At 36.1% G+C, this 25,729-nt stretch overlaps 1 protein-coding gene across 1 annotated transcript in view; it reads left to right on the top strand.

Annotated features, from left to right (window-relative positions):
• The window catches only part of LOC149822376 (ABC transporter G family member 28-like), a 94,215-nt gene that overhangs the window by 39,306 nt on the left and 29,180 nt on the right, over positions 1-25,729 (top strand). The window contains exons 4-9 of the mRNA XM_089980277.1: positions 13,941-14,004; positions 14,101-14,174; positions 15,419-15,492; positions 16,009-16,922; positions 22,213-22,509; positions 23,438-23,920. Of these exons, the coding sequence (XP_089836403.1) occupies positions 13,941-14,004; positions 14,101-14,174; positions 15,419-15,492; positions 16,009-16,922; positions 22,213-22,509; positions 23,438-23,920 (1,906 nt within the window). The remainder of the gene's footprint in view (positions 1-13,940; positions 14,005-14,100; positions 14,175-15,418; positions 15,493-16,008; positions 16,923-22,212; positions 22,510-23,437; positions 23,921-25,729) is intronic.

Genomic DNA, 25,729 nt, shown 5'->3' with positions numbered 1-25,729 from the left:
GAATGTTGTTGGGTCACGATGGGTCTACAAAATCAAATACAAACCGGATGGGAGTGTTGAACGATACAAAGCTCGTCTTGTAGCAAAGGGATTCACCCAAGAGTTTGGACAAGACTATGATGAAACCTTTAGTCCAGTTGTCAAAATGGGCACAATTCGCATTGTTCTTTCATTGGCTGTAGATTATGGTTGGAGAATAAGTCAGCTAGATGTGAAGAATGCTTTTCTTCATGGAGATTTGAAGGAAGAAGTATACATGGAACAACCGTCAGGCTATACAGAAGGAGATTCAAAGGAGTATGTATGTAGACTAAATCGAGCACTCTATGGATTGAAACAAGCATCTCGATCTTGGTTTGAGAGTTTTTCCCTAGAAATTCAAAAACATGGTTTTTATCGATCACAATTGGATCACTCCCTTTTTATTCTTCGAGGCAAGAAGTTTACTACCTTCTTATTGATATATGTTGATGATATAATTATTACAGGAAGCAGTGAGAATCACGTTCAAGAAACTAAAGATATCCTGAGTCAAAGGTTCAAAATGAAGGACCTTGGAAACCTTTGGTACTTTCTTGGAGTAGAGGTGGATAATCAAGGAAATAAACTTACTTTGACCCAACATAAATACACCCTAGATCTGTTAGAAAAGGGTGGAATGCAAGATTGCAAGCCTCTTGCTACTCCTAGTGCGCTTAACCAGAAACTAAGTGTGCAAGACGGAGACTTGTATCATGATCCCACCAAATATCGGAGTCTAGTGGGAATGCTTCAATATCTTACCTTTACCAGGCCCGATATCACATATTCAGTCAATCAAGTTTCCCAATTCATGCATGAGCCAAGGACGAGACATATGGATGCAGTAAAAAGGATATTGAGGTACTTAAAGAGTACTGTTGGAGATGGACTCTTCTACACCAAAAGCAGATCCATGAATACTGCTCATGACATCATTGCTTATTCAGATGCAGACTGGGTCGGGGATCCTGATGATCGAAAGTTAGTTTCAGGGTATTGTGTTTTCATTGGTGCCAATCTTGTTTCTTGGAGTAGTAGAAAACAGAAGGCCGTGGCTAGATCTAGCACGGAAGCAGAATACCGAGCGATGGCTGCTGTTACGGCAGAAGTGACATGGACTAGACATTTGTTAACAGAGTTAAAGGAGCCGATTGCTGGTTGCTTTCTTTTGTGTGACAATCAAAGTGCTATTCAAATATCTTTTAATCCTATTCATCACAGCAAGACCAAGCACATTGAGATTGATCAACATTTTATCAGACAGAAGATTGAGGAGAAAGAGATGGAGCCTCATTATATTAGAACAGAAGACCAAGTGGCCGATTTGTTCACCAAAGGACTCACAAAGTGCCGGTTTTGGTTTCTAAAAGGCAAGTTGTCCATGATTCAAAATCATGCACAACTTGAGGGAGGCTATTAGACTGGGTACACTTGTGTTTGTACTTAAGGTTTGGATCCAGACCCGGATCCAAACTCCCTTATGTAACATGTCTAATTGATATTGGACAAACTTGTAAATGTTGTAACTTATTAGGGCTATTTGTGTCATATAGCCATGTATTAAGTTTTATATTATAAGTATCGAAGAGATCACGATTTTTCCATAATGGAAAAGACGTGATTAGTTGCAGCCCCATTCACTTTCTCCTTTGCGGCTTCTTGTTCATCGACTCTGGACTATTCTCACAGTTTACTCCCTGCTTATCACCTCCTGTGATTATCATATCATCTACGTAAAGCAACAATATAACCATCCCTGCATTGGAAGACTTAACAAACAATGCAGTGTCAGTAAAACGAGATTTAAAATGCAGTTGAGTCATCAGATTACTAAATCTATCATACCAAGCTTTGGGAGCTTGTTTTAACCCATACAAGGCTTTTCGTAGAAGAAGAGTTTTTCTCATGTGCTAAATTCAAACCTGGTGGAGGATCCATGTAGACCTCCTCATCCAGATTACCATTTAAAAAGGCATTTTTCACATCCATTTGAAAAATTGATCATTTTTGGATTGATGCTATAGAGATGAGAGTTTTGACAGTCGTCATTCGAGCAACTGGGGCAAAGGTCTCATCATAGTCAATTCCATATTCTTGACTGTATCCCTTAGCTACTAGTCTAGCTTTATATCTTTCCAATGTCCCATCCCATTTTGTTTTGATTTTGTAAACTCATCTACATCCTATAGTTTTCCTTCCTTTAGGTAATGTTTGAATTTTCTAAGTTTTTGCCTTTTTTAATGCTTCTAATTCATCGTTCATGACTTTAATCCATTCTTGATGATTTTTAGCTTCATAGTAGGATGATGGTTCAAAATATGAGTGTATGACCATTAAGAATGCTCGGTATCTTGGTTCAAAGGAATCATATGATACAAATCTACTAGGGGCTTTTGAAATTCTTACCGATTTTCTAATACTAGCAGAATCAATATCTTGATTTTGAGAATATCTTTCTAAAGCACATGGTGGGTGCCCTTCGGTCTGCCTAGTATATGTTTATATGTTACTATGTGATGGGTCAATATTGTTAAGATTGTTGTCTATATTTTCACTTACATCATGAGAGTCAGAGTCTTCATGTTCACTTTCATGCTCATTATGAAGATTTTCATACCCTTCATGTTCATTGATGAGATAAAAAAGAAACGAATAATCATAGTTTTCTTGGGTTTTTTCCTTGCTAAAACCATCTTCATTTTCAAGGCATTACTTTTGGAGAAAGTTTGTCGTTCTTATGGGTAAGAACAAAACACTTACATACAAAGACTCTCAATCTTTTATAATCGGAAGGGAGGGGGGGATTTTAAGTAATTTTTCAATAGGGGATATATTTTCAATAGCTTTTGAGGGCATTCTGTTTATCAAATAGACTGCCGTAAGAACAGCTTCAGCCCAAAACATTTTTAGAACATTTTTTGATACAAGAAGTGTTCTAGTGGTCTCAACAATATGTCTATGCTTTCTTTTAGCTAGTCCATTTTGTTGAGGAGTGTAAGGGCAAAATTTTTGATGAATGATGCCATTTGAATCAAGAAATTTTTTAAATTCTTTTGATACAAATTCCCCCCCAGAATTGGATCTAAAAATTTGAATATTGGTTTTGAATTGAGTCTTTACGTAATGGAAAAATCTTTTAAAACAATCAAGTACTTCTGACTTTTACTTAAGAAAAAAGATCCAAGAATGTCTACTATAATCATCTACAAATATAACATAGTAAGATACCCCGCCTTTAGATATAACTGGAGTCGGTCCCCATACATCCGAATGTACTAACTCAAATGGATTTTTGGATATAAATTGTCTTTGCCCAAAGGGTAAAGCTTTCATTTTGCCAAGAATGCAATCTTCACAAACCAAATTCTTTTCTTTATAATAAGTAAGAAATGAAAAAGTGTAATTTGGTCACACTAGGATGTCCTAGTCTTTTGTGCCAATTTTCTATATCTTTTTTTTCCACAAAATTATAAAAAGATTGTTTTGATAACTCAAGATTGTCCATTACATAGAGATCTCCTCTTCTATAGCCTTGCCCAATTGGTTTCTCGGACTGGAGATCCTGTATTAAACAATCATTAGAAGAAAATAAAACTTTACAACCATGATCCGTAATTTGTGAAACCGATAAAATGTTTAAATTTAATTTTGGCACAACCCTAATATTTGGTATGTGAAAGTTTGGTTGTTTTTGAAAGATTCCAAGACTTTTGATTTTTAAGGATGTTCCGTCGGCGGTTGAAACATAAGAATCATTTGAGTTAGAATGACATTCGTGTTAAAAATAAAATTGTATCCAAATACCCGATAAGGGTATTTTTGTCTTTTATCATATAGTACAGTCCACTAGGGACTGAAATGTAATTTAACATTATAATAAATAAACTTTACAGTTTAGGCACAACAGTCATATTTATGATTGTTGTGCACAACAGTAAAAAATATGACTGTTGGGCAGCAGTCCAACTAGACGTTGGACTGCCACCCAACAGTCATAATAATGATTGTTGGAAGGCAGTCCAAAGAGCTGGACTGCCTCCCATGTGTTGGAGTGAGGCTCTATAAATAGAGCCTCACTCCCTTGTTATTCCTCAATGCTTTTAGAAGCATTTGAGGGTTTTCTCTAGAGTTTTTTCCCATCTTATAGGCTTGTATGCCTCTTGTGTTGTTTGGTATTTTTATCTCTTTTGAGATTGTATTTGGTCCATTAGTGACCAACTTTAAGTGAGTTTATTAAAGCCCTTTGTTGGCATTGTGTTTGTTTCCCTATTGTTCCATTGTACCTTGTTTCATTACATGGTATCAGAGCGAGGTTCTTGAAAGAAGGAGAATCTCGTGAAGGAAGTGTTCTTCGATCATTGATCATTACCTATCTCCTCTAGTCTAAACTCAAGTATTCATTATGGGAGAAAGAGAGTTCCCCACCGTCATCACCTACAAACTCAATGAAAACAACTACTTGATGTGGGCGACGGCTATGGAGAATCATATCAAAGGAAAAAAATTGTGGGGTTTTGTTAGTGGTTCTACTAGTGAACCACAACTCAAATTGACTAGAAGAGAAGGAGATCAAGTCAAAGCCTTGTCCGAAGAAGAAAAAGAAAAAGCCTTGAAAGAATTCCAAAATAAATTGGAAGATTGGGAGGCAAGCAATGCACAAATACTCTCATGGTTTATGAATACCATGGAGTTCAAGATCGCCACCAATATCATCAAATTCAAGAAGGCATGTGACACATGGAGCTTTCTAAGAAGTACTTTTATCCAAAAGGATATGGCTAGACTTTATTATCTCTAAGATAAGGTACGTAATTTAAAACAAGGAGATAAAAGTGTAAGAGATTTTTCCAGTATTTTATCTCCTATTTGGGATGAATTAGCCATGTTGGAACCAAAATGGGAAGGTTCGGCTATTGATATGAGAATGACCCAAATCGAAAGAGAAAATCTTTTCTCCTTTCTTTATGGCCTTCGACCGGAATTTGAGCAAGTACGATCTTCCTTACTTCATAGGACCACTTCTCCTTCTATAAGTGAGGCCCTTGCTCAAATTTGTCAAGAAGAGACAAGACTTGGAATGCACAAGTCTAATGACGAGGTCCTTGCCATGGCAAGACCCAGAAATTTTGTGAAAACATATAAACCACCTCACTTTGAGAAGAAGTTCAATGGAGAAGGACACAATGGAGGAGGATACAAGGGAGGATACAAAGGAAAAATTATTTGTCATCATCGTAAGGAACCCAGACATATAAGACCGGAATGTCCCAAATTTAAAAAGGTGGCCGCTTAAGTGAAGAACCTCAAGAATCAAGAAAAGGGGGCAACTTCAATGAATTAAATCTTGCTCAAATAGCAGAAGCCGTCTCACAACTTCTTAAGGCTGCACCTTCTACATCCGGAGCTGTCATCTCTTCCTCGTCTCCTTCAGGTAAGACCTCTTGGATTCTAGACTCATGTGCTTCTTTCCACATGACTCATAATGAGTCTCTATTATCTGATTGCACTAAATCATATTTTTCATGTGTGTCAACTGCCGATGGTACCTCTTTAAAAGTCAAAAGCTTAGGAAACCTTGATGATATTTCAAAAAAATTCTTTGTTCCAAAAGTGAGAGTCATTCCCAAACTGGATTTGAATCTTTTTTCGGTCTCTCAAATTGTTGACTATGGTTGTATTCTTCTCATCTAAGGCGTGTTGGGTGCAGGATCTCCAGTCAGGGAAGCTGATTGGGCAAGGCCATAGACGAGGAGACCTTTACTACATGGATTTCCTGTGTTTACCAAAATGCTCGTTTTGTAATCATGTCAAAGACATTAATATAGATCTTTGGCATAAAAGATTAGGAAGTATATCCAAATTATCTCTTTTTCCATTTTTGGAAAAATTTTGTAAAGATAAAAATTTTGTATATGAAGATTGTATACTTGGAAAAATGCAAATGATACCTTTTGGGTCTAGAACCTCTATGACTAATAAAATTTTTGAATTAGTGCATTCGGATGTGTGGGGTCCCGCCCCTGTTATGTCAAAAGGTGGTTATTCGTACTATGTTACATTTATAGATGATTTTAGTAGACATACTTGGATTTACTTTCTAAAACTCAAATCCGAAGTCTTTTCATGTTTTAAAAACTTTCATAATCTAGTTAAAAATCAATTTAAAACAAATATTAAAGTCTTCCGCTTCGAATCTGGGGGAGAGTTTCTTTCAAATGAATTTCAATTATATCTAAAAAATCATGGAATTGTGCATCAAAAATCATGCCCTAGGACACCTCAACAAAATGGGATTTCTGAAAGAAAACATCGTCATATCATTGAAACTACTAGAACCCTACTTATTTCAAAAGAAATTCCAAAGCAATTTTGGGCTGAAGCTGCCCTAACCACAGTCTATCTGATAAATAGAATGCCTTCTCAAACTTTGGAAAACAAGTCTCCTATTGAAAAACTCTTTAAAATTTCTCCTGATTTAAAAAGGCTAAGGGTATTTGGTTGTAAATGCTTCGTGCTTCTTGAAAAATATAGCAAACTCTCTCCTAAAGCCATAAAATGTGTCTTTCTTGGTTATGCTGATAATAAAAAAGGATATCGATGTTATGATAAAACAAATGATAATCTCTATGTCTCTAGAAATGTTACCTTTCTAGAAAATGACAGTGGATTTGATTTTGAAGTTCCTAAGAAAGAATCCGAGTATGCTTTCTTATTTGATTTGTTACCCAATAAAGGTATTAGTAATGATATTAAAACCTTCGAGTCTATTAATGACTCAAGTAGTGAACCATCTCAAGATCTTCTTTAATACTCTAGACGAAATACTGGGGAGCATCCATGTGCCCTTGACAAATATAATCAATTAAAAAATACTGAAGAAACTAGTGTTAGAAGGTCAAAACGAACACATAGGCCTCCGAGTAGGTTTGTCTCATATGAATCCTTCTTACCAAACTACAGGGCATGTTTTCTAGCCATTCATTCCTATCATGAACCATCCAACTATAACGAGGCAAAAAATATAAGCGAATGGGTTGAAGCCATGAAAATTGAATTAGATGCATTACAAAAGGCTCACACTTGGGCAATTCAACCTCTTCCTATCGGAAAGAAGACAATAGGGTGTAGATGGGTGTTTAAAATTAAAACAAAAAGTGACGGGTCTCTTGAGAGATATAAAGCAAGACTTGTTGCAAAAGGATATTCTCAAGAATATGGTATAGATTATGAAGAAATCTTTGCCCCAGTAGCTCGTATGACTACAGTTAGAACTCTAGTTGCTATAGCATCCATTCGAAAATGGCCGATATATCAGTTAGATGTTAAAAATGCATTTTTGAACGGAAACTTAAATGAAGAAGTATATATGGATCCTCCCCCTGGTCTGTCTATTGAAAAAGGCATGGTCCTTCGTCTTCAAAAAGCCCTATACGGGCTTAAACAAGCCCCTAAAGCATGGTATGATCGGTTCAGTGGTACGATATTAAAACTTGGATTTAAATCTTGTTACACTGACACTGCTCTTTTTGTGAGATCTACAGGTACCTCATTGATCATTCTTCTTTTGTACGTTGATGATATGATCATCACAGGGAATGATCAAAAGAAAATTGAAGATATTAAAATTTTGCTTAAAAAATCTTTTGATATGACTGATCTTGGTTTTTTTTTATACTTTTTAGGAATTGAAGTAGCCTACTCACCAAGAGGATATATTTTATCTCAAATCAAGTTTGCAGCTGATATTGTTGAGCATTCAGGAATCACGGACACAAAATATGCTAATACTCTTGAAGTAATAAATGCGAAAATGCGAGCTGAAGATGGAGTATTATTAGATGATCCAACCCCTTATCGTCAACTTATTGGATCGTTGATGCACCTGTCCATTACAAGGCCAGATATTGCGCATGTCGTACATTCTGCAAGTCAATTTCAACATGCGCCCACAACCGTCCACATGAGTGCAGTATTAAGAATAGTTCGATATATCAAGAAAACTATATCTAAAGGACTATTCTTATCCTCTTTCTCATCTTTAAGTCTTATTTCTTACACTGATTCTGACTAGGGAGGAGATCCCAATAATCGTCACTCAACTACTGGTTTTTGTGTGTTTTTAGGTGATTCTCTCATTTCTTGGCGATGCAAAAAACAACAGAAAGTGTCTTTATCCTCTACGGAAGCTGAGTACAGGGCAATGGCTACCACAACCACTGAAGTTGTGTAGATGAGAGTACTACTTTCCGATATGGGTGTTGATGTCTCAGAACCTTCAAAGCTATGCTGTGATAATAAAAGTGCCATCTATATAGCCAGCAATCACACATTTCACGAGCGAACAAAACACATTGAGATGGATTGTCACTATGTTCGCGAAGAATATTTGAAGGGGACCATTACATTGCCATATGTTCAGTCCGAATTTCAGATTGCAGACTTCTTCACCAAAGCTCTTCCACTACCTCAACTTTTTTTATCTTCTTAGCAAACTTTCGGTGATTTCCCCATAAGTTTGAGGAGTGTTAAAAATAAAATTGTATCCAAATACTCGATAAGGGTATTTTTGTCTTTTATCATATAGTACAGTCCACTAGAGACTGAAATGTAATTTAACATTATAATAAATAAACTGTACAGCTTAGGCACAACAGTCATATTTATGACAGTTGTGCACAACAGTCAAAAATATGACTGTTGTGCACAACAGTCAAAATATGACTGTTGGGCAGCAGTCCAATCCATGTGTTGGAGTGAGGCTCTATAAATAGAGCCTCACTCCCTTGTTATTCCTCAATGCTTTTAGAAGCATTTGAGGGTTTTCTCTAGAGTTTTTTCTCATCTTATAGGCTTGTATGTCTCTTGTGCTGTTTGGTATTTTTATCTCTTTTGAGATTGTATTTGGTCCATTAGTGACCAACTTTAAGTGAGTTTATTAAATCCCTTTGTTGGCATTGTGTTTGTTTCCCTATTGTTCCATTGTACCTTGTTTCATTACAATTCGCATAATATTGACTCATTTGGAGTCATATGAAAAGAGGCACCGGAGTCCAAGATCCAAAAAGTCTTACCAGGGTCACCACTTGTGGATACGGCCGCCCCCGAAAAGGAAGAAGCTTGAGTTTTGAACATTGGTTGTAGCACCTCCATTAATTGAGCTAAAGATAAGGAGCCATTGGATTTGGAGTTGTCAACATCATTCCTTTCCACCGAAGCAACTCTCTTATCATATCGGTGATCTTCTTTCTTTCTTTTTGGACAAAACGGCTTGATGTGTCCCGGTTCATAACAATGATAGCATATGATTTTGCCACCTTTTTTATCATTCCTCTCATAGTTGTTAGGATTTCTCCCATTCTCATTTTTCACAAAGTGAGGAGGTTTATAACTCCTAGTATAATTACCGGGCTTTGACATAGCAAGCACAGTTTCTTCATCCTTTGAAGTGGATGGTTTCTTCAATCTATTTTCTTCCATAGTCAATTCTTCAAGAGTTTCAACTATGGATGGCACACCTCCTTTATGAAGGAGAGCCGATTTAGTTCCCTCAAATTCGGGCCTAAGCCCATTCACAAATTGGTAAAAATGCTCCGTTTTAATTTGATTTTCACGGAGTTCTACGTATTGAAGACAATGCCATTTTGGCTCAAGAAGAGCCAATTCATCCTAAAGGAGAGAAAGTGCATTGTAATATTCTCTAATACTCATTTCTCCTTGGGTCATGGTTCTCACATTGTTTTGGACATTGCATATGTATGAATATCTTTAAGATATTTTCATGCATCACTAGCGAAATCAAATTTCGCTAAGCTAGAACATTTGTGGATGTCCACACTATTGATAAGCCATCCAATTATTTTAGAGTGGCCCATCCTCCACTCTTTCCATTTTTTCTCGTAATCGGAAACGGCTTTACCCATTTCCTCTCCTTGAAGAGCAACCTCTTTCCCATTCTCATTTTTTGTAAGAATGAGCTTGGGTTCTCTTTCGGTACCGTCCACCAAACCCCATAATCCCTTTTCCCATATTTTGTGTTTAACTATGGATGCCACATCACATAGTTTGTATCGTTTAAGCGTACGGGAATGGAGACCATTACCTCTCTTTCATTCTCCATTTCCTTACAAGGCGAAGAGAAAGGGTAGAGAACGAAGAAGAAAGAAAAAAAGAGTGAAATATGAGCACTTATTTGAGAGATAGCACGCTTCCCGATGCAACAATCCTCGATTTGTTGTATCTCCTAAGCGTACGATTCTCCTCTTGATATTGTCACGAACTTTTTTCAAAAAACTTGCCTTTGGACCACCAAAGCTCTGATACCATGTAATGAAGTGGATTGAATCCGATACACATGCAAGAACACACTTTCAATCAAGTAAAAATACTTGATTGAATCACGAAACCACCCACACAAGGGTCTACAAACTTGTTATTGCATAGAAGCACTCAAGAATGAGTTAGGAATACAAGGTCACCAGAGGCCAATTTATAATACATTGGAGCCAATGGGGTGCAGCTCAATAATGGTTGTTGGGGCTGCACTCAACATTCATAAATATAGCTGTTGGGGCAGCTCCAACAACTATATGGAGTTGTCCCTTTATAAATATAGCTGTTGGGGCAGCTCCAACAGCTATATAGAGTTGTCCCATCAAATCTGAAAAAGACAAAAAGGTAAAAAAAGAAAAAGACAAAAATAAATACATGAAATAAAATGCAGAAATGTCAGCCCCTAATGGGCTGACACCTATTACAGAGAAAAGATCGAAATACCCCTAATGGGTATTTCAGTTAATAATAAACACATATATACATATACATGTATATATACATATACATGTATATATACATATATATACACGTATATGTATATCTTAACAGAAACATGTCTGATGCTCTCCAAAGGACTCAGGAAAGTGTCCTCTCAGATCTATCCTTGCCTTCCGAAAGGTATAAGGTTATTGTTTACTCTTGACGTGAGAAGGGGACCCTTTCCAATTTTGATCAGGAGATGAATTCTTCTTCCTCTGTTCCCAGAAGATCCACTCGACCCCGACATCCTATTGACAGATGGGTAAGTTATGAGAACTTCACTATGGATTTCCAACTCTTCTTAACCTCTTTAGGTAAGGAAGATGAGCCCACAACATTTTATTAAGCAACAAATTTTAAGCGACGGATTGAAGCTATGAATGAAGAAATGAAGGCTCTTCATGAATGTGGCACTTGGGAGATTGTTCCCAGACCACATGATCGAAATGATGTTGGGTCCAAGTGGGTGTATAAAATAAAATATAAGCCGGACAATACTATTGAACAATATAAGGCTAGATTGGTTGCCAAGGGATTCACGCAGGAGCAAGGACAAGACTATGATGAGACCTTCAGTCCGGTTGTGAAAATGGGCACTATTCGAATCATATTATCATTGGCTATTGAGCACCAGTGGATTATCAGTCAGTTGGACATAAAAATGCATTTTTACATGGAACTCTGAAGGAGGAAGTATACATGAAGCAACCCACGAGGTATGCAGAAGGGAACTCCAAATAATATGTGTGTAGATTAAAGAGAGCTATATATGGTTTGAAGCAAGCCTCCCGATCTTGGTTTGACAGTTTTTCTCTTGAAATAGAGAAATATGGTTTTAGTCGTTCTCTTCTTGATCATTCTCTTTTCATATTCAAATGTAAAGACACAGTTACCTTGTTATTGATATATGTTGATGACATAATCATTACAGGTAACTCTAATGAACATATTGAGCAGGTCAAAGAACTCCTGAATCACAGGTTTAAGATGAAGGACCTTGGTCAACTGCGATATTTTCTTAGAGTAGAAGTTGACAGAACTATTGAAGGCATGACACTTACCCAACATAAGTATACTATTGATGTTCTCAGCAAGGTAGGTATGATAGATTGCAAGCTTCTAAGCACGCCCAGTGTACTTCATCAGAAACTCAGTTCCCAAGATGGAGATTTGTATGAGAATCCTACAGAATATCGCAGCATAGTAGGGATGCTTCAATATCTCACTTTTACTCGCCCTGATATTGTCTATTCAGTTAATCAGGTATCTCAGTTCATGCATGAACCACGCATTGGGCATATGGAAGCTGTTAAACGCATTCTTCGATATTTGAAGGGAACTATTGGGGATGGTCTTGTGTACAGAAAGTGTATGAATGAACGTCACATGCATGAACTTCTTGTATACAGAGATGCAGACTGGGCAGGAGATCCAGATGAGCATAGGTCAGTCTCAGGATATTGTGTTTTCGTTGGCCTAAATCTTGTCTCTTGGAGCAGTAAGAAACAAAGGGCTATTGCGAGAGCGAGTACTGAAGCGGAATATAGATCAATGGCAGTTGCTACTGCTGAAGTAACATGGATCAGACATCTGTTGACAAAAGTAGGAGAATCGATATCTAAATGTATTATCTTATGTGACAATCAAAGTGCCATCAACATGTCATTCAATCCTATCTACCACAGTCGTGCCAAGCATATTGAAATTGGTCAACATTTTGTAAGACAGAAAGTCGAAGAGAAGAAAATTGAACCAGAATTTGTTCGAACTACTGATCAATTGGCTGACTTGTTTACCAAAGGGCTTATCAAGGACATATTCTGGATGTTGAAGGGCAAGTTGTTTATGGTTCAAAACCATGTACAACTTGAGGGAGAATGAAAAGAAGACATTATTCACGAACTGGGTTTGGATCTTTATCCAAACTCAATTCAAGTTTATCTAATTTCAGATTTAAGCACATGTTCATTAATTGTATTAATGGCATATTGTAAATTACATTGTTGTGTAATGGGTATCTTCGTAACCTAGTAATTGTAACACTATATACTTAATGAAATGCCAATAGTGCAGCCTCCAATGAAGGATTCTGCAGCTTTTACGTATCCTCTCCTCATCCTGTACTTAGTCTTGTGCATGTGACAAGGAACCCACCATTTCTCACAGTACTATCAAGCATGCACAACATGCTCGTATTTGGAGGTTTATGACAAGCCTCGTTGTACGACAATGTACTACTTTATGACAAAATCACGTAAAGAGAAATGTTCGCTTTCACAGGCAAGATGTTTGATTTGGCTTAAAAGACTAAAGTATATTGAACGGGTTGTATAAAACATGATGCACCCATTCATCATTTGGTTCTCTCAAGAGAGAGGTTAAGAGGTACAAACTCTGATGGACAAGTTGCTAACAATTATGCTCTTCGAGTGACAATGGCTCAGCGTCCCCGGTCATCGGAGTTAGGGGACTGAAGTACCGAATATTATCCTAGGTAGTAGATCCTATTGATTTCTGCAGAAGTTTGGATGCATCCCCGTTTACAAGTGGCCTATGAGGAATTCTCTCTGGGTTTTTGTACCGTCCTTTTTGGAGCAGATTCAGCTAATCATCCGGAGTATCAAAATACATGGAATAATGAAAATATTAAGATTACATGAGAAAATATAAAAATACCTTTTGGGGATATGAAACATATTACAACAATAATATGTATAAAAAAATACCAACAATGCTCTCATATGTGATTTCTAACAACCTACTGAGTTGATCCATGTCTTTGCTCCTTTCAGATACTCTTCTTCATACATTCCTTCTCTCCCTTTTTTCTCAAAATTTCCTGATAGATTATAAACACCATCAAATCTGTCAGGAAATTGGGCACCAACACTTGCAGGCCCTGCTTTTTTTTTCATAATAGCAGTAAATAGAATAACTTATTGTGAATGGTAGTGTTTTTATTTTCTAATATTTAAACCTATCATTGGAAGTTTTTTGGCTCTTATTATAATTAGTAGTGCAACCTATACCTCACATGAAAAAATTCTTTCTTGACGTTCTTGTATCAGCCTCCTGACTTTTTGCTATTGGCTCTATCTGTAATGAAGCTTGTCCCTTAGGTGCATACTGCCCCCTTGCTAAACTCAACAAAACCACGGGGATTTGTGATCCGTAAGTTGATGTCTCTATTCTATAGTTATTTTTTATTGATTATTGTTGTGCAATGTTTTCTATTGTTGCATGAGTTAATGGCAAGAATTAATACAGATATCTTTACCAGCTGCCTGCTGGGGAAACAAACCATTCATGTGGTGGAGCAGATAAATGGGCTGATGTTGGAAGTAGTAGCGAAGTGTTCTGTTCAGCTGGATCATATTGTCCTACTACAACAGAAAAAATTCCTTGCAGTAGTGGGTATTGATTTTTCATCCTAAACATGCCTTTTTATACCGCATGTCTTATATCTGTGCTTGCAATAAATAAAACCAAACCTGTTTTTCATATGATCACCAAATGGTAGCAAGAAGTCATCAATGGTTCTGCAAAACACTGGAAGTTGATTTTAATGGATTTTTAGCTGTCCTTCAGACTCTGAAAAATGTTCTCTTATGATTATGCAGACATTACTGCAGAATGGGTTCCACATCTGAACAAAGTAAGTTCCTTTATAGTTATCTACTGTCAAAATGTCACATAAAATGGTAACATTCTCTACATTTGGATTTGACGAGTTTGTTATAGCTATTCCAACGTCACTTGATAGGCATATATCTTGATCTTTACAGTATAAAGCCATATTCTGCCTTCAAAGAGTGATTTGTTGCCTATCAAATTAAATGTTAAGGTTTTCTCCTGAAAAACAATGTGATTAGGATATCAAAAGAAACAGCATAAATGAACACCATAGACTTGATGAAGGACTTTGTCTGCTTTTCCATTCTAGTCTATGTAACAGTTAGATATAATATTATATATTTGATCTTCAATTATTCCCTTTAATTAGGTGAATTACTAGAATATAGTTTAGAATAGGATGTACCTATCCCTAACCGCACATGATAATGTTAAGCATGTGTTATCATTAATGTTCTGAAAAAGTATTATAAATTGTATCAGAAGGGTGTAAGATGCGGTTTCTTTTATTCTATCACATTGTATTCTAAAATATAAAAAAAAGAATAAAATTTTACAAATTTTAGTAAAAACAAAATTAAGATTAAAAATCATAAAAAAAAGCCGTTACTTCAAACATGTATATAGTTTAAGTTGTATCTCATACTATGTCCCTTTCTTTACCTTGTTTTATAAGATTAGGCTGAATTGTACTTGTATATAATAATTTCTGATTTTGTTGCAACTCATTTTTTTTTGGTTGATTCATTCATAATTTCAAGTACAAATCATTTTTAATCAAGCATTCATTCTTTAATGGATTTTTATGATTTTACAGATACTGCAATGGCTCATAACATATGCATGATACCAATACATTTTTTGCAATGTTGGTTAGACACTTGGGACAATGTCTTGTAAAATTTGGCATTAGTTGTTAGTCACATGAACTAATTTTGTGAATGTTTTGCAGAATGCTTCAAGTTAACTTCTTGTGATCCAAACACTTCTAATCAAAATATTCATGTTTACGGGGTCATGCTTTTCGTAAGTTCTTCACTATGTTGTTTTTCATTTGTACTCAAATTGCAATATTTTGTTGACCGTGTTCTATTATCTGTCATACAGAAGCAGTTTATTTGTTCAAAATGTCGAGTGATATAGTCTGGCTGCACCATAGATATGGAGATTACCTTCAGCTTTTATGGGCTTTTTAAGATTTTCTAGAACTCAACACTTCAACCTTTCAAGTGTGGTTTGAAAATACCCCTCCTTTATTGCCTTAGAATAATCCCTTTCATTTCATTGTAATGACCCGATCTACTTTCTTTTGTAAATGCCCACATAAGCCCTTTCTCACAAGATGTATGTTAGAATACTACAATGGAATAAAGATCCTGGCTTGCCTAAATCGTTGAAATACATTACTCTATAAAATGCTCCTATTTTGCTTAATTGATTGCATATTTTAGTTCCCTATGCATGACCTCAGTGGTTTGACAACCAAGTAACTATATTGCTACTAAAGCTCCATAACCTTCTGAATGTGCTATCTTATTTCAGGCTGCACTGAGTACTTTACTGCTCATTATTTACAACTGCTCTGACCAAGTTCTGACAACTCGGGAAAGAAGAAAAGCTAAATCTAGGGAAGCTGCAGCCAGTAGTGCAAGGGAGACTGCACAAGCTCGTGAAAGATGGAAAGCGGCAAAAGATGTTGCTAAGAAGCATGCAATTGGCCTGCAGACACAGCTATCTCGTACATTCTCTCGTATGCGCTCTGTCAAACGTGAGGAACATAAGACACAGGCTCAATTTAGAACTGCCTCCGAGGACTCCCTCTTGTCACATGGGCCTGCAGCTAGTTCTTCAAGTGCTTCTTCTGGGTCATCAACATCAAAAAAGAAGGAACCTAGTAACCTTACTAAGATGATGCATGCTCTTGAAGATGATCCTGATAGTACTGAAGGGTTTAATCTGGAAATCGGCGATAAACATGCCAAGAAGATGAATCCTAGAACCATGCAGACTCGAAGCCAGATTTTCAAATATGCATATGGACAACTTGAAAAGGAGAAAGCCATGCAACAAGAAAACAAGAATCTAACTTTTTCAGGAGTAATTTCAATGGCTACTGATACTGAGATCAGGACTAGGCCTATGATTGAGGTTGCTTTCAAAGATCTTACTCTAACCTTGAAAGGGAAGAGGAAACATCTATTAAGATGTGTTACAGGTAAAATAATGCCTGGCCGTGTTTCTGCAGTCATGGGCCCCTCTGGGGCTGGAAAAACAACTTTTCTTAGTGCTCTGGCTGGAAAAGCTACTGGTTGCACGATGTCAGGTGTTGTTCTTATAAATGGGAAGATGGAGTCTATACATTCATATAAGAAGATCATTGGATTTGTTCCACAAGATGATATTGTCCATGGAAACTTGACAGTAGAGGAGAATCTTTGGTTCAGTGCAAGGTGCAGGTATGTTGTACTTTATGCAACACTTCTTTTCGATGTATGTTCTGATCCTTTTTCTAGTATTTTTTTGTTGCTCATGTCGCTTCTTTTGAAGAAGGAAAATAGAAAAGAAAGAAGGTTAGGGTGTAACAACCCCAACTCATACCCAAGAAAGTGCGAAAATATATACATATATATATTTTAAATCAATTGTAGAAATCTTTCCAGAGACCCGGGGCCTTTACAGTTCCACCACAACTAGGAAACTCGACACACCACAGGGGATCTTACACCCCATCTTTCAATCCAAACCCAAACTAAATCAACTTTATTAATTAAGAAATAATAAAGTAATGAGACAATTAAATAAGAACATCAGAGTGCATAAAAGAAAATAAAAAAAAGAGCCACGTTGTTTATAGAAGTCTGTCAAACAGTCATGTGATTCCTTCGTAGCTCCTCTCTTAAGCAAGTCGTCTCACTGGGCATCTGAGGCTGCGAAAAATACCAAAAGTAGTTTGTCAGAATCCAATTTTTTTTTGCGTACGAATCCTTCTAATGAAACAAATAAGTATAAAGAATACATATATGATTCATGCAATAATTTAAAAGAATATTACTAGAATAATTGCATAATATCAAGTAAGCAGTAAGAAATACTCACCATGCAACGAGATGCAATATCACACAATTAATATATAGGACAAGTAAAGAACAAGTAAATATGATGATCTAATGCATAAAAGGAAAATGCATAATCTCAGTGCACATGCATGAATAATTTATTATTTTTAATCAAATTCACTTCATATGCATGTCCATATTAGGATGCACACACACATTTAAATTTCATTTATTATTATTACCATTGCCCGCAGATACTCAAAACGGGTAAGAATTTTCGAGGTCAAGTAGGGTTCCCAGTGTAACTCAGCACACAAGTTGTATTTTATTACTAGGTTCCAAACTTATCCCTCGACCAAAACAACCTTTGAAACATTAGACCGCCCATCTAATGTCGAGACATCAGGGACCACCCATTCACAAGTGTCACTTTTCTTAGTATACCAAAACAACGGCTGTGTCTACACACCACCCCCAGGCAAAGTGACAGAAACTCCCTAAAACCGTGGTCAGGAAAAAAACCTCAATATTGGATTCGGGGACAACAACAACGCACACAAAGTTTTTGTATCCTTTCGGTTTTCCCAAAATTGCAACTCCAAGAGTCCCGTACTTTCGACCGGACATCTTAGAAAGTGCATTACACCATTATTTTTCTTTATATTATTATTAATAATTGTTTCATTAATTTACAATTCAGCATGCCAAATTAATATAACAAATTCACATTTCCAAATGCGAGGCTCATGACGGGCTCCAGCCCGTGGAAAATGCAGAACAGTGTAATCTAAAGAAAAATGTCAAACTGTGATTTTTGCGATGCATAAAAAAAACAAAGGAGCAATCCAAGCTCAAGGATCATAAGGCCCGCGATGATCCATTGATCATCGATACATCATATGCAAAAATCGTAACAACCATGCTATAAATGAAATGACATCAACATGCTCTCAACATGCACACTCGTATATGTCGAATGACAATGTGTGTGCATTAAACATCCGTATGCATATGTTCACAACATTCATGTGCATGTGCTTATATGTAATCATTCACATATATGCTTCCATTCATGAGAGCTAAATTTTAAAAATGTAAACATGCATATATCCGCAAGCCATAAATCCTCTCATGTACACATATGTACTTGAATCAAGCTGCATATGACACAATGCTTAAGAATGCCACGTCACTTAAAGCACATGAAACTCATTCATGCATAGTATGTTTCCAAATCCTAACAAGCCACAACATAGAATACATTCATTTTTTTTTAATAGGCCTTAACACCCAGCCGACTGGGGGGCTACCAGACCTGTACCAGTCCAGCCGGCCCTGCCAGCCTCCAGAAATCTATTTTGTTATCCACATCAGAAGGTAGGGTTCTCTCAATAAACATTAGTTCACAACCTAATTATGAAAGTCATGTAGAGATGGTAAGCAATACATGTTACAGACAACTAATAAGAAACAAGGAAGTTATCAATATCATGCTTGAAGAAAAATTCACCACGCATAAACATTCACAACGTAGACTGGATTCCCAGCTATGTCACAACTCACCACTCAGTTCATTAATCGCATAGATCAGACTATGGATGGATTTAGCATGGTCAATTTAGTATCATATTTTCCATTTTAGATGTGAAAAGAACTTTTGATAGTTATACTCTCATGTAATATGAACCATTTATTCTTATCCTTTCTAAGATATGCTTAACGTATATATATATATATATATATATATATATATATATATATATATATATATATATATATATATATATATTTGTTTGGTTTAACCTGCTGCCCAACAGGTCTGGCAGGTCCAGCAGAGACCGCGATCTCGAATCTCGGTCTGGCTCAAGTTGGCCAGATTGTAGACTACTGAAAATTTTCCTTTATGGGTCACTGGCACTGCTCTAAAGACATAGATGTGGCTCATGGTCTCTCAATAGGAGATGTATTTATATGCCTCATAACTTGGTCTTGTTCCACTCAGATCAAGCATATACAGCAGTAAAATGAACAACAGGCCCATCGATCCCTTAATGAGCCTAAGCTCAAGTTCGAGCCCAAAACCTCATGTGCTCTTTGGTTTCACCTAAACAGACATCACGGTTAGAAAATAAAATCATGCATGGTGTCACGGTAAACTCGGACAGATTATGATCTAAATATTCAGCAATATATGTCTCATATGCATTCCTATGTAGTTATACATGCACTTGAACATGAGGTATAGGCATAAACATTCAAACTTAGTATCCTTCCATGCAAGACAACACAAAATCGACCATGTATTCCTCCTTGGCATGCTTACATCCAACGATACATACCATGTACCATTCATGGAGATCAAATCTAGCATGAAAGAATACATATTAAGCTATTTCTACCATGAATATAATTCTGTTTTAACATGGAACATGTACCAAAATTTTAATTTTTTGAAACAATGAAAAGAATCAAAACACATCCATGGAAATCGATGTCCACGAAAAGAAACCTCTAAATACGCACATCTACTACCAATAAAATTTTTGTCTTAGCATATACAAAGTTTTTATTGTATGAAAGAGTGAGAATAATTAAGAACACAACCATTGGAGAAAGATCTACGCATCATCCTTCATGTGTCTTTGCAAAAAAATAGATATAACCACTCTTTCCATGGATTTTCATCAAATTATTGCATGAAAATCCAATCTATATCAATTTCTCACTTGATTCAAGAGAGAGAACCCATACCTTGAATATCCAATGAAGAAAAAATAAGGTTGAAGGTTGAAAAACGTGGGTGGAGGGCTGGAACAACTCTCCTCCTTCTCCATCTCTTTTTCTTTCCTTCTCCCTTTCTCTTTCTCTTTTCCTTTTTTTTTGACTTTATATATCCAAGAGGAGGGTGACCCCCCCCCTTCTCCAGCCCTCTTTAGATGGGCTGGGGAGGGAGAGTTTCCTCATAAGAGGACTCTCTCTCTCACCTTTTTCCAAAAATTTTCAAATTCTTATTTTTTGACTTTTTCAAAGTTTCCAAATTTGTATTCTTTTTGAGTCTTTCTAAACTCTCCTTAGCCATATTAGGCATGTACAAGGACTTTTTAAGAAGTCCAAATCATTCATATCATAGAAATTCAGAATTGCTAATAATTAATTAATTATTAATTAATTAATAATTAATTAAATAATTTTGAAATTCTAAAGTTAGTTTAATTACCTTAGGAGTCCTCTTAACTCCAGCTAACTTCAATTTAAAACTTTAAACTGAATTTAAAGCTAGATTTTCATTGGATATGGATTTAGATCCAAATCCATATCCAAAACGAAATTGGATTATGATCTGGATCAAATCTAGATTAACATGGGTCTTGGATAAGGTCCAAATCCATATTAATTTGAATCATAAGCATTGGATCCAATTCGATTCAAATCCGGATTCAAATCGATAATCTGTTCTTTTTTCAAAAAACTGTGATTTATGGGCTAACCGGAACTCAAATTTGGAAAAGTAACATATCGTTGCGCTCTGCATTCCGAGACGCATCCAGCGGTATATTATGTGAATATAATTTCCGGATTTTGCCCAAAAATAACCCGAATTTTGCTTGAATTTAAAAGTTGAAAATAAAACCCTTTCTTACATTTTAAATGTCTCGTTTAGACCTAGCTGATGAGACTTGGGCCAAGCCCAGACTTAAAAGCATCGATCTAAAATCGAGGTTCAAACGATTTTTCTTCTATACTTAGCCAAATTTTCGAAAAAACTAAAAATAACTAAGTATGAAAATACGTGATATTACATAGGGTGGGGAAGAAGGTTCTCTGACCAATAAAAATGTGTTCTGAAATCTGATAAAAATCTGAACGTTTTTCTTTCCACTTTAGTCTTAAAACCATCCTGTGGTACTTGTGGTATAAGTTGCAGTCATTTAATGGATCTATATCAGTTGAAACTCTACTAACTGTTATTATGTGGATCCATCACTGACAGCACCAGATGGCTGTGAAACCTGATGCTCCCCAAATCATATTTTCTAAACTCTCCGTAACTTAGGAAAGAATCAGAAAAGAATATGTTCTGCTAATGTTCTCCTTTATAATTTCATGAGCATTTGTATGTCAGCAGTCCATACACTTGTTTAGAGTTATGAGAGTTTTAGAAAAGGATTCCATTACAAAAAGGTTCTTAGTGGGAGGGTGACTGTAGATTCTAGAAGTCAAGCTCAAGCCAACATTGTCTTGCCAGTACACATATGCAGTAGTGCATTAGGAATCCAAGACAAGAAAATTTTTGGGAAAAGAACAACTAAACCATGGCAGTGAGATTTTGTGGCTAGGTTTCCAAATGCAACAAAGCAGTCCTAAAATCATTTCTTCCTCCTTTCCATTTTTTGGGCTCTTTACCTTTATATTTTCTTCTTTTTTACATTTATCTATTCCTCAAGTAGATATCCTGAAATGGCTTGGTGCATATTAAGCAGCTCTTCTTTGTGGTTACATGTGCCCTTTACCACTAATTGTTTTTCCAATAAACTAATTTATGCTTGTGTATTTTAGATTCTTTGTGTGTATCTTTATGCTGGTCCAAAAGCAAGATCATTCTTATTATCGTTCATAACTTCTGCAATACCTATATCAGGAAATGGTACAAGATGTATTGTGCTCACTACTTGTTTCTTATTTCTGGAAGGTTATCTGCAGACTTGCCAAAAGCAGAAAAGGTTCTAGTTGTTGAACGCGTTATTGAATCACTGGGTTTGCAGTCTGTGCGGAATTCTTTGGTTGGCACAGTTGAGAAGCGGGGAATATCTGGTGGACAAAGAAAACGTGTAAATGTTGGGCTGGAAATGGTCATGGAACCTTCTTTATTGATTCTAGATGAGCCAACATCTGGTTTGGACAGTGCATCATCACAGTTACTTCTCAGAGCTCTTCGCCGTGAGGCTCTTGAAGGTGTCAACATTTGCATGGTGGTCCACCAACCAAGGTGAATTAAAAAAAATATATGCAGATCTTATGTCCCACCATATAGTGATCAATGCTTTTAATAAAAAAGGAAAACTATATGACTTTTGAAGTTTTTCTAGGTTCATATGTTTATATAGTTTTTTCTCCCTGCTCCTAGTCCTGCACTAATAAATTTTTCCCCAAGCAATCCAAGTCCCCTTGAGCGTATAAAACTTGCTTTTATATATATATATATATTGTGTTTTTTATTTTTAGAATGTATTTTAGGGAAAATATGTTTTTTTATTTTTTATGTTCTTTATTTTTATGTATTTTATGTAGTCCTTTTGTTTCTAGCCTTTGGGCTAGGCCCAACGAGCCATTGTTCTAGTCCAATGGCTAGTTGCTAGTTGAGCTCTCCCTTCTCTTCTCTTTGTGTATATATATGGGGGTCTCTCCCATCTTTTGTTCTATGCTTCTCTTAAGCATTTCTCCTAAATAAAAATATTATTTTTTATATTGTTCTCTTCTGTGTGCCCTTTAATGGCTTTTGTGCTTAGCCCATAGTGGCTCTTGTGAACTCTTTTTTATTTGCCTTTAGTGGCTATTGTATTTTGCCCATAGTGGCCTTTTGTATTATTGTGCTCTTGATTCAATTACAATATATATATATATATATATATATATATATATATATATATAGAGAGAGAGAGAGAGAGAGAGAGAGAGAGAGAGAGAGAGAGAGTTTCTGTGATGTTAATTGGTCATTCATGCAATATGGTGGCCTAGTTGTTTCCCACACAACTCTCTCTCTCTCTCTCTCATACACACACACACACACACACACACACACATATATATATATATATATATATATATATATATATATATATATATATATATATATATATATATATATATACATACACATGGAAGTTTAACTTCTGGAAATATGTGGAACTTTTCAGCTACACTTTGTTCAGGATGTTTGATGATTTGGTACTTCTAGCCAAAGGTGGCCTTACTGTATATCACGGATCTGTGAAGAAGGTTGAAGAGTACTTCTCAGGTCTTGGGATAAATGTCCCAGACCGTGTTAATCCTCCTGACCATTTCATTGACATTTTGGAGGGAATAGTAAAACCAAGCCCAAATTTGAGCATGAACCACAAACAACTGCCCGTCAGATGGATGCTGCATAATGGCTATGAAATACCACCCGATATGCAGGCCAGTATTCCTGGTGCAAATGCATCTTCACATGAAGGAGCTTCATCTAGTGAAGCACCTGTTAGAATTCGGTCGTCGTTTGCTGGGGAGTTGTGGCAAGATGTCAAATTTTCTATGGAGCTCAAGAGGGATAATATACAACACAACTTTTTGATTGCCAATGATTTATCTAATCGTCAAACACCAGGTGTTTTTCTGCAATACAGATACTTTCTTGGGAGGTAAAATTTACTTGTTCTTTCCCTTAATGTGAGTGAGTTTTTAATGTTGTAAGCTTCCATCTGAATTAGTTAATTTGTGATAAAAAATGGTTGTTTAGCGATGTTTCAGTCCTATAAACAACGATACATTTTAGCAACCTTTTTTTTTTCAAATTTATTTGGAGCATTGGATCCATTTGATGTATCATTTGAATGATGAATGATCCTAGAAAAAAAATGTTGATTTTAGAAGTATTTACAAAATTTTATGTCACTATTTTAGTGAAACTGCTTGCTTCTCAACTTAAAACATTTGCAATTCATTTAGATTTACGTGGTTCTATGTATTTATGATTGCTCTCTCTCTCATGCATATCTTTAGTATGGAATATATTGTTGCAGAAACTGTGTGCATGTTAGATCCTAGAAAAAAAAATGTTGATTTCAGAAGTATTTACAAAATTTCATGTCACTATTTTAGTGAAAATGCTTGCTTCTCAACTTAAAACATTCCCAATTAATTTGGATTTACGTGGTTCTATGTATTTATAATTGCTCTCTCTCTCATATTCATATCTTTAATATGGAATATATTGTTGCAGAAACTGTATGCATGTTAGGTTCTAGGGAATCTAGTGTTATTATAGGTGCTTTTAAATGGTCTTAGGCAGAAAGCCTTTTTAGCTTGTGAAACACACTGCAGTCAGCAGTCAATGTGCTTGTTTATGGCATTATAGAAGTCAATGATATGTGGATTGTCAAAACACAACCATGGATTGTCACATAAATGGTTTAATCTATACGACTGACTGGGGGATCAGTGCAATGGTAAAGTGTTTGGCTGTCAGAATAGAAACACAGGTCAAGTCCTGATGCTGGCCACTTCTGCAAAAATTTTCGGCGGTAAGGATGAACCCTTGTACACCCATCACCAGCACCCTTGATAACAGGACTACAATGGATATGACCCTTGTATCTATGTAGCCGAAGGGGTGGAATTGAGTCTGATAGATCTGAACCAACCAAATCAAACAGGGTTAGTAGGGTACTCAGTTGGGCTTGGTGCAATTGTGCGTGTAATAACCCCAAACTGACCCTCGAAAATTGCAGATTTTTTTTATAAATAATTTTAAAACATTGTGAAAAATATCCCAGGGACCCGGGGCACATTGCAGATTTAATTAACATAGTCCAACAATAACTCTAGAAATAACATAAATCAAATCATGAACTGAAATTTTATTTACTTAAATCAAATAATTCCCATTCAAGGTTCACATAGTTTCCCAAAAAAACAAAGACTCTCGAATACATCAGAACCTTGACCACCACACGATAACCCTTGCGTCCTCCAACCAGCTGGTCTCTCCATCATGGTGCTTCAGTACTTAAAAAAGATTTTTTTAAAAACAGGGTAAGAACCGAAGTCCTCGTACGAGACCCTCTCAAAATCCAATAGTAAAGAAAATTAGCATAGATTTAATCAAACATAAGTTTAAGATGACTCTACAAACAACACTCATTCAAAACAACTTATAATTTAAGTAGTTCAAATAATGCAATCAACAATTTTGTGCTATTTTAAACAATTAGAGATGAATGAATCAATGAACATGCATGAATAACTTTTTAAGTTTAATTATTTGGATTGCTTTTGCATGCATGTCTCTATTTAATTCACATAATTTAATTTTAACTTTCTTAAAACCCGTATATACTAAAAAATGGGCAAAATTCTCGAGGTTCAAGGCAGTTTCTAGTGGTAGCTTAACACACAAATTTGTATTTTAATTATTGAGTCCTACACTTGTTCCTCGACCGACGTCAGAA

The sequence above is a fragment of the Nuphar pumila genome, chromosome 11 (assembly GCF_984573655.1).
Source record: "Nuphar pumila chromosome 11, dmNupPumi1.hap1.1, whole genome shotgun sequence".
Classification (NCBI taxonomy): domain Eukaryota; kingdom Viridiplantae; phylum Streptophyta; class Magnoliopsida; order Nymphaeales; family Nymphaeaceae; genus Nuphar; species Nuphar pumila.
This window is presented reverse-complemented; position numbering and strand designations above follow the sequence as displayed.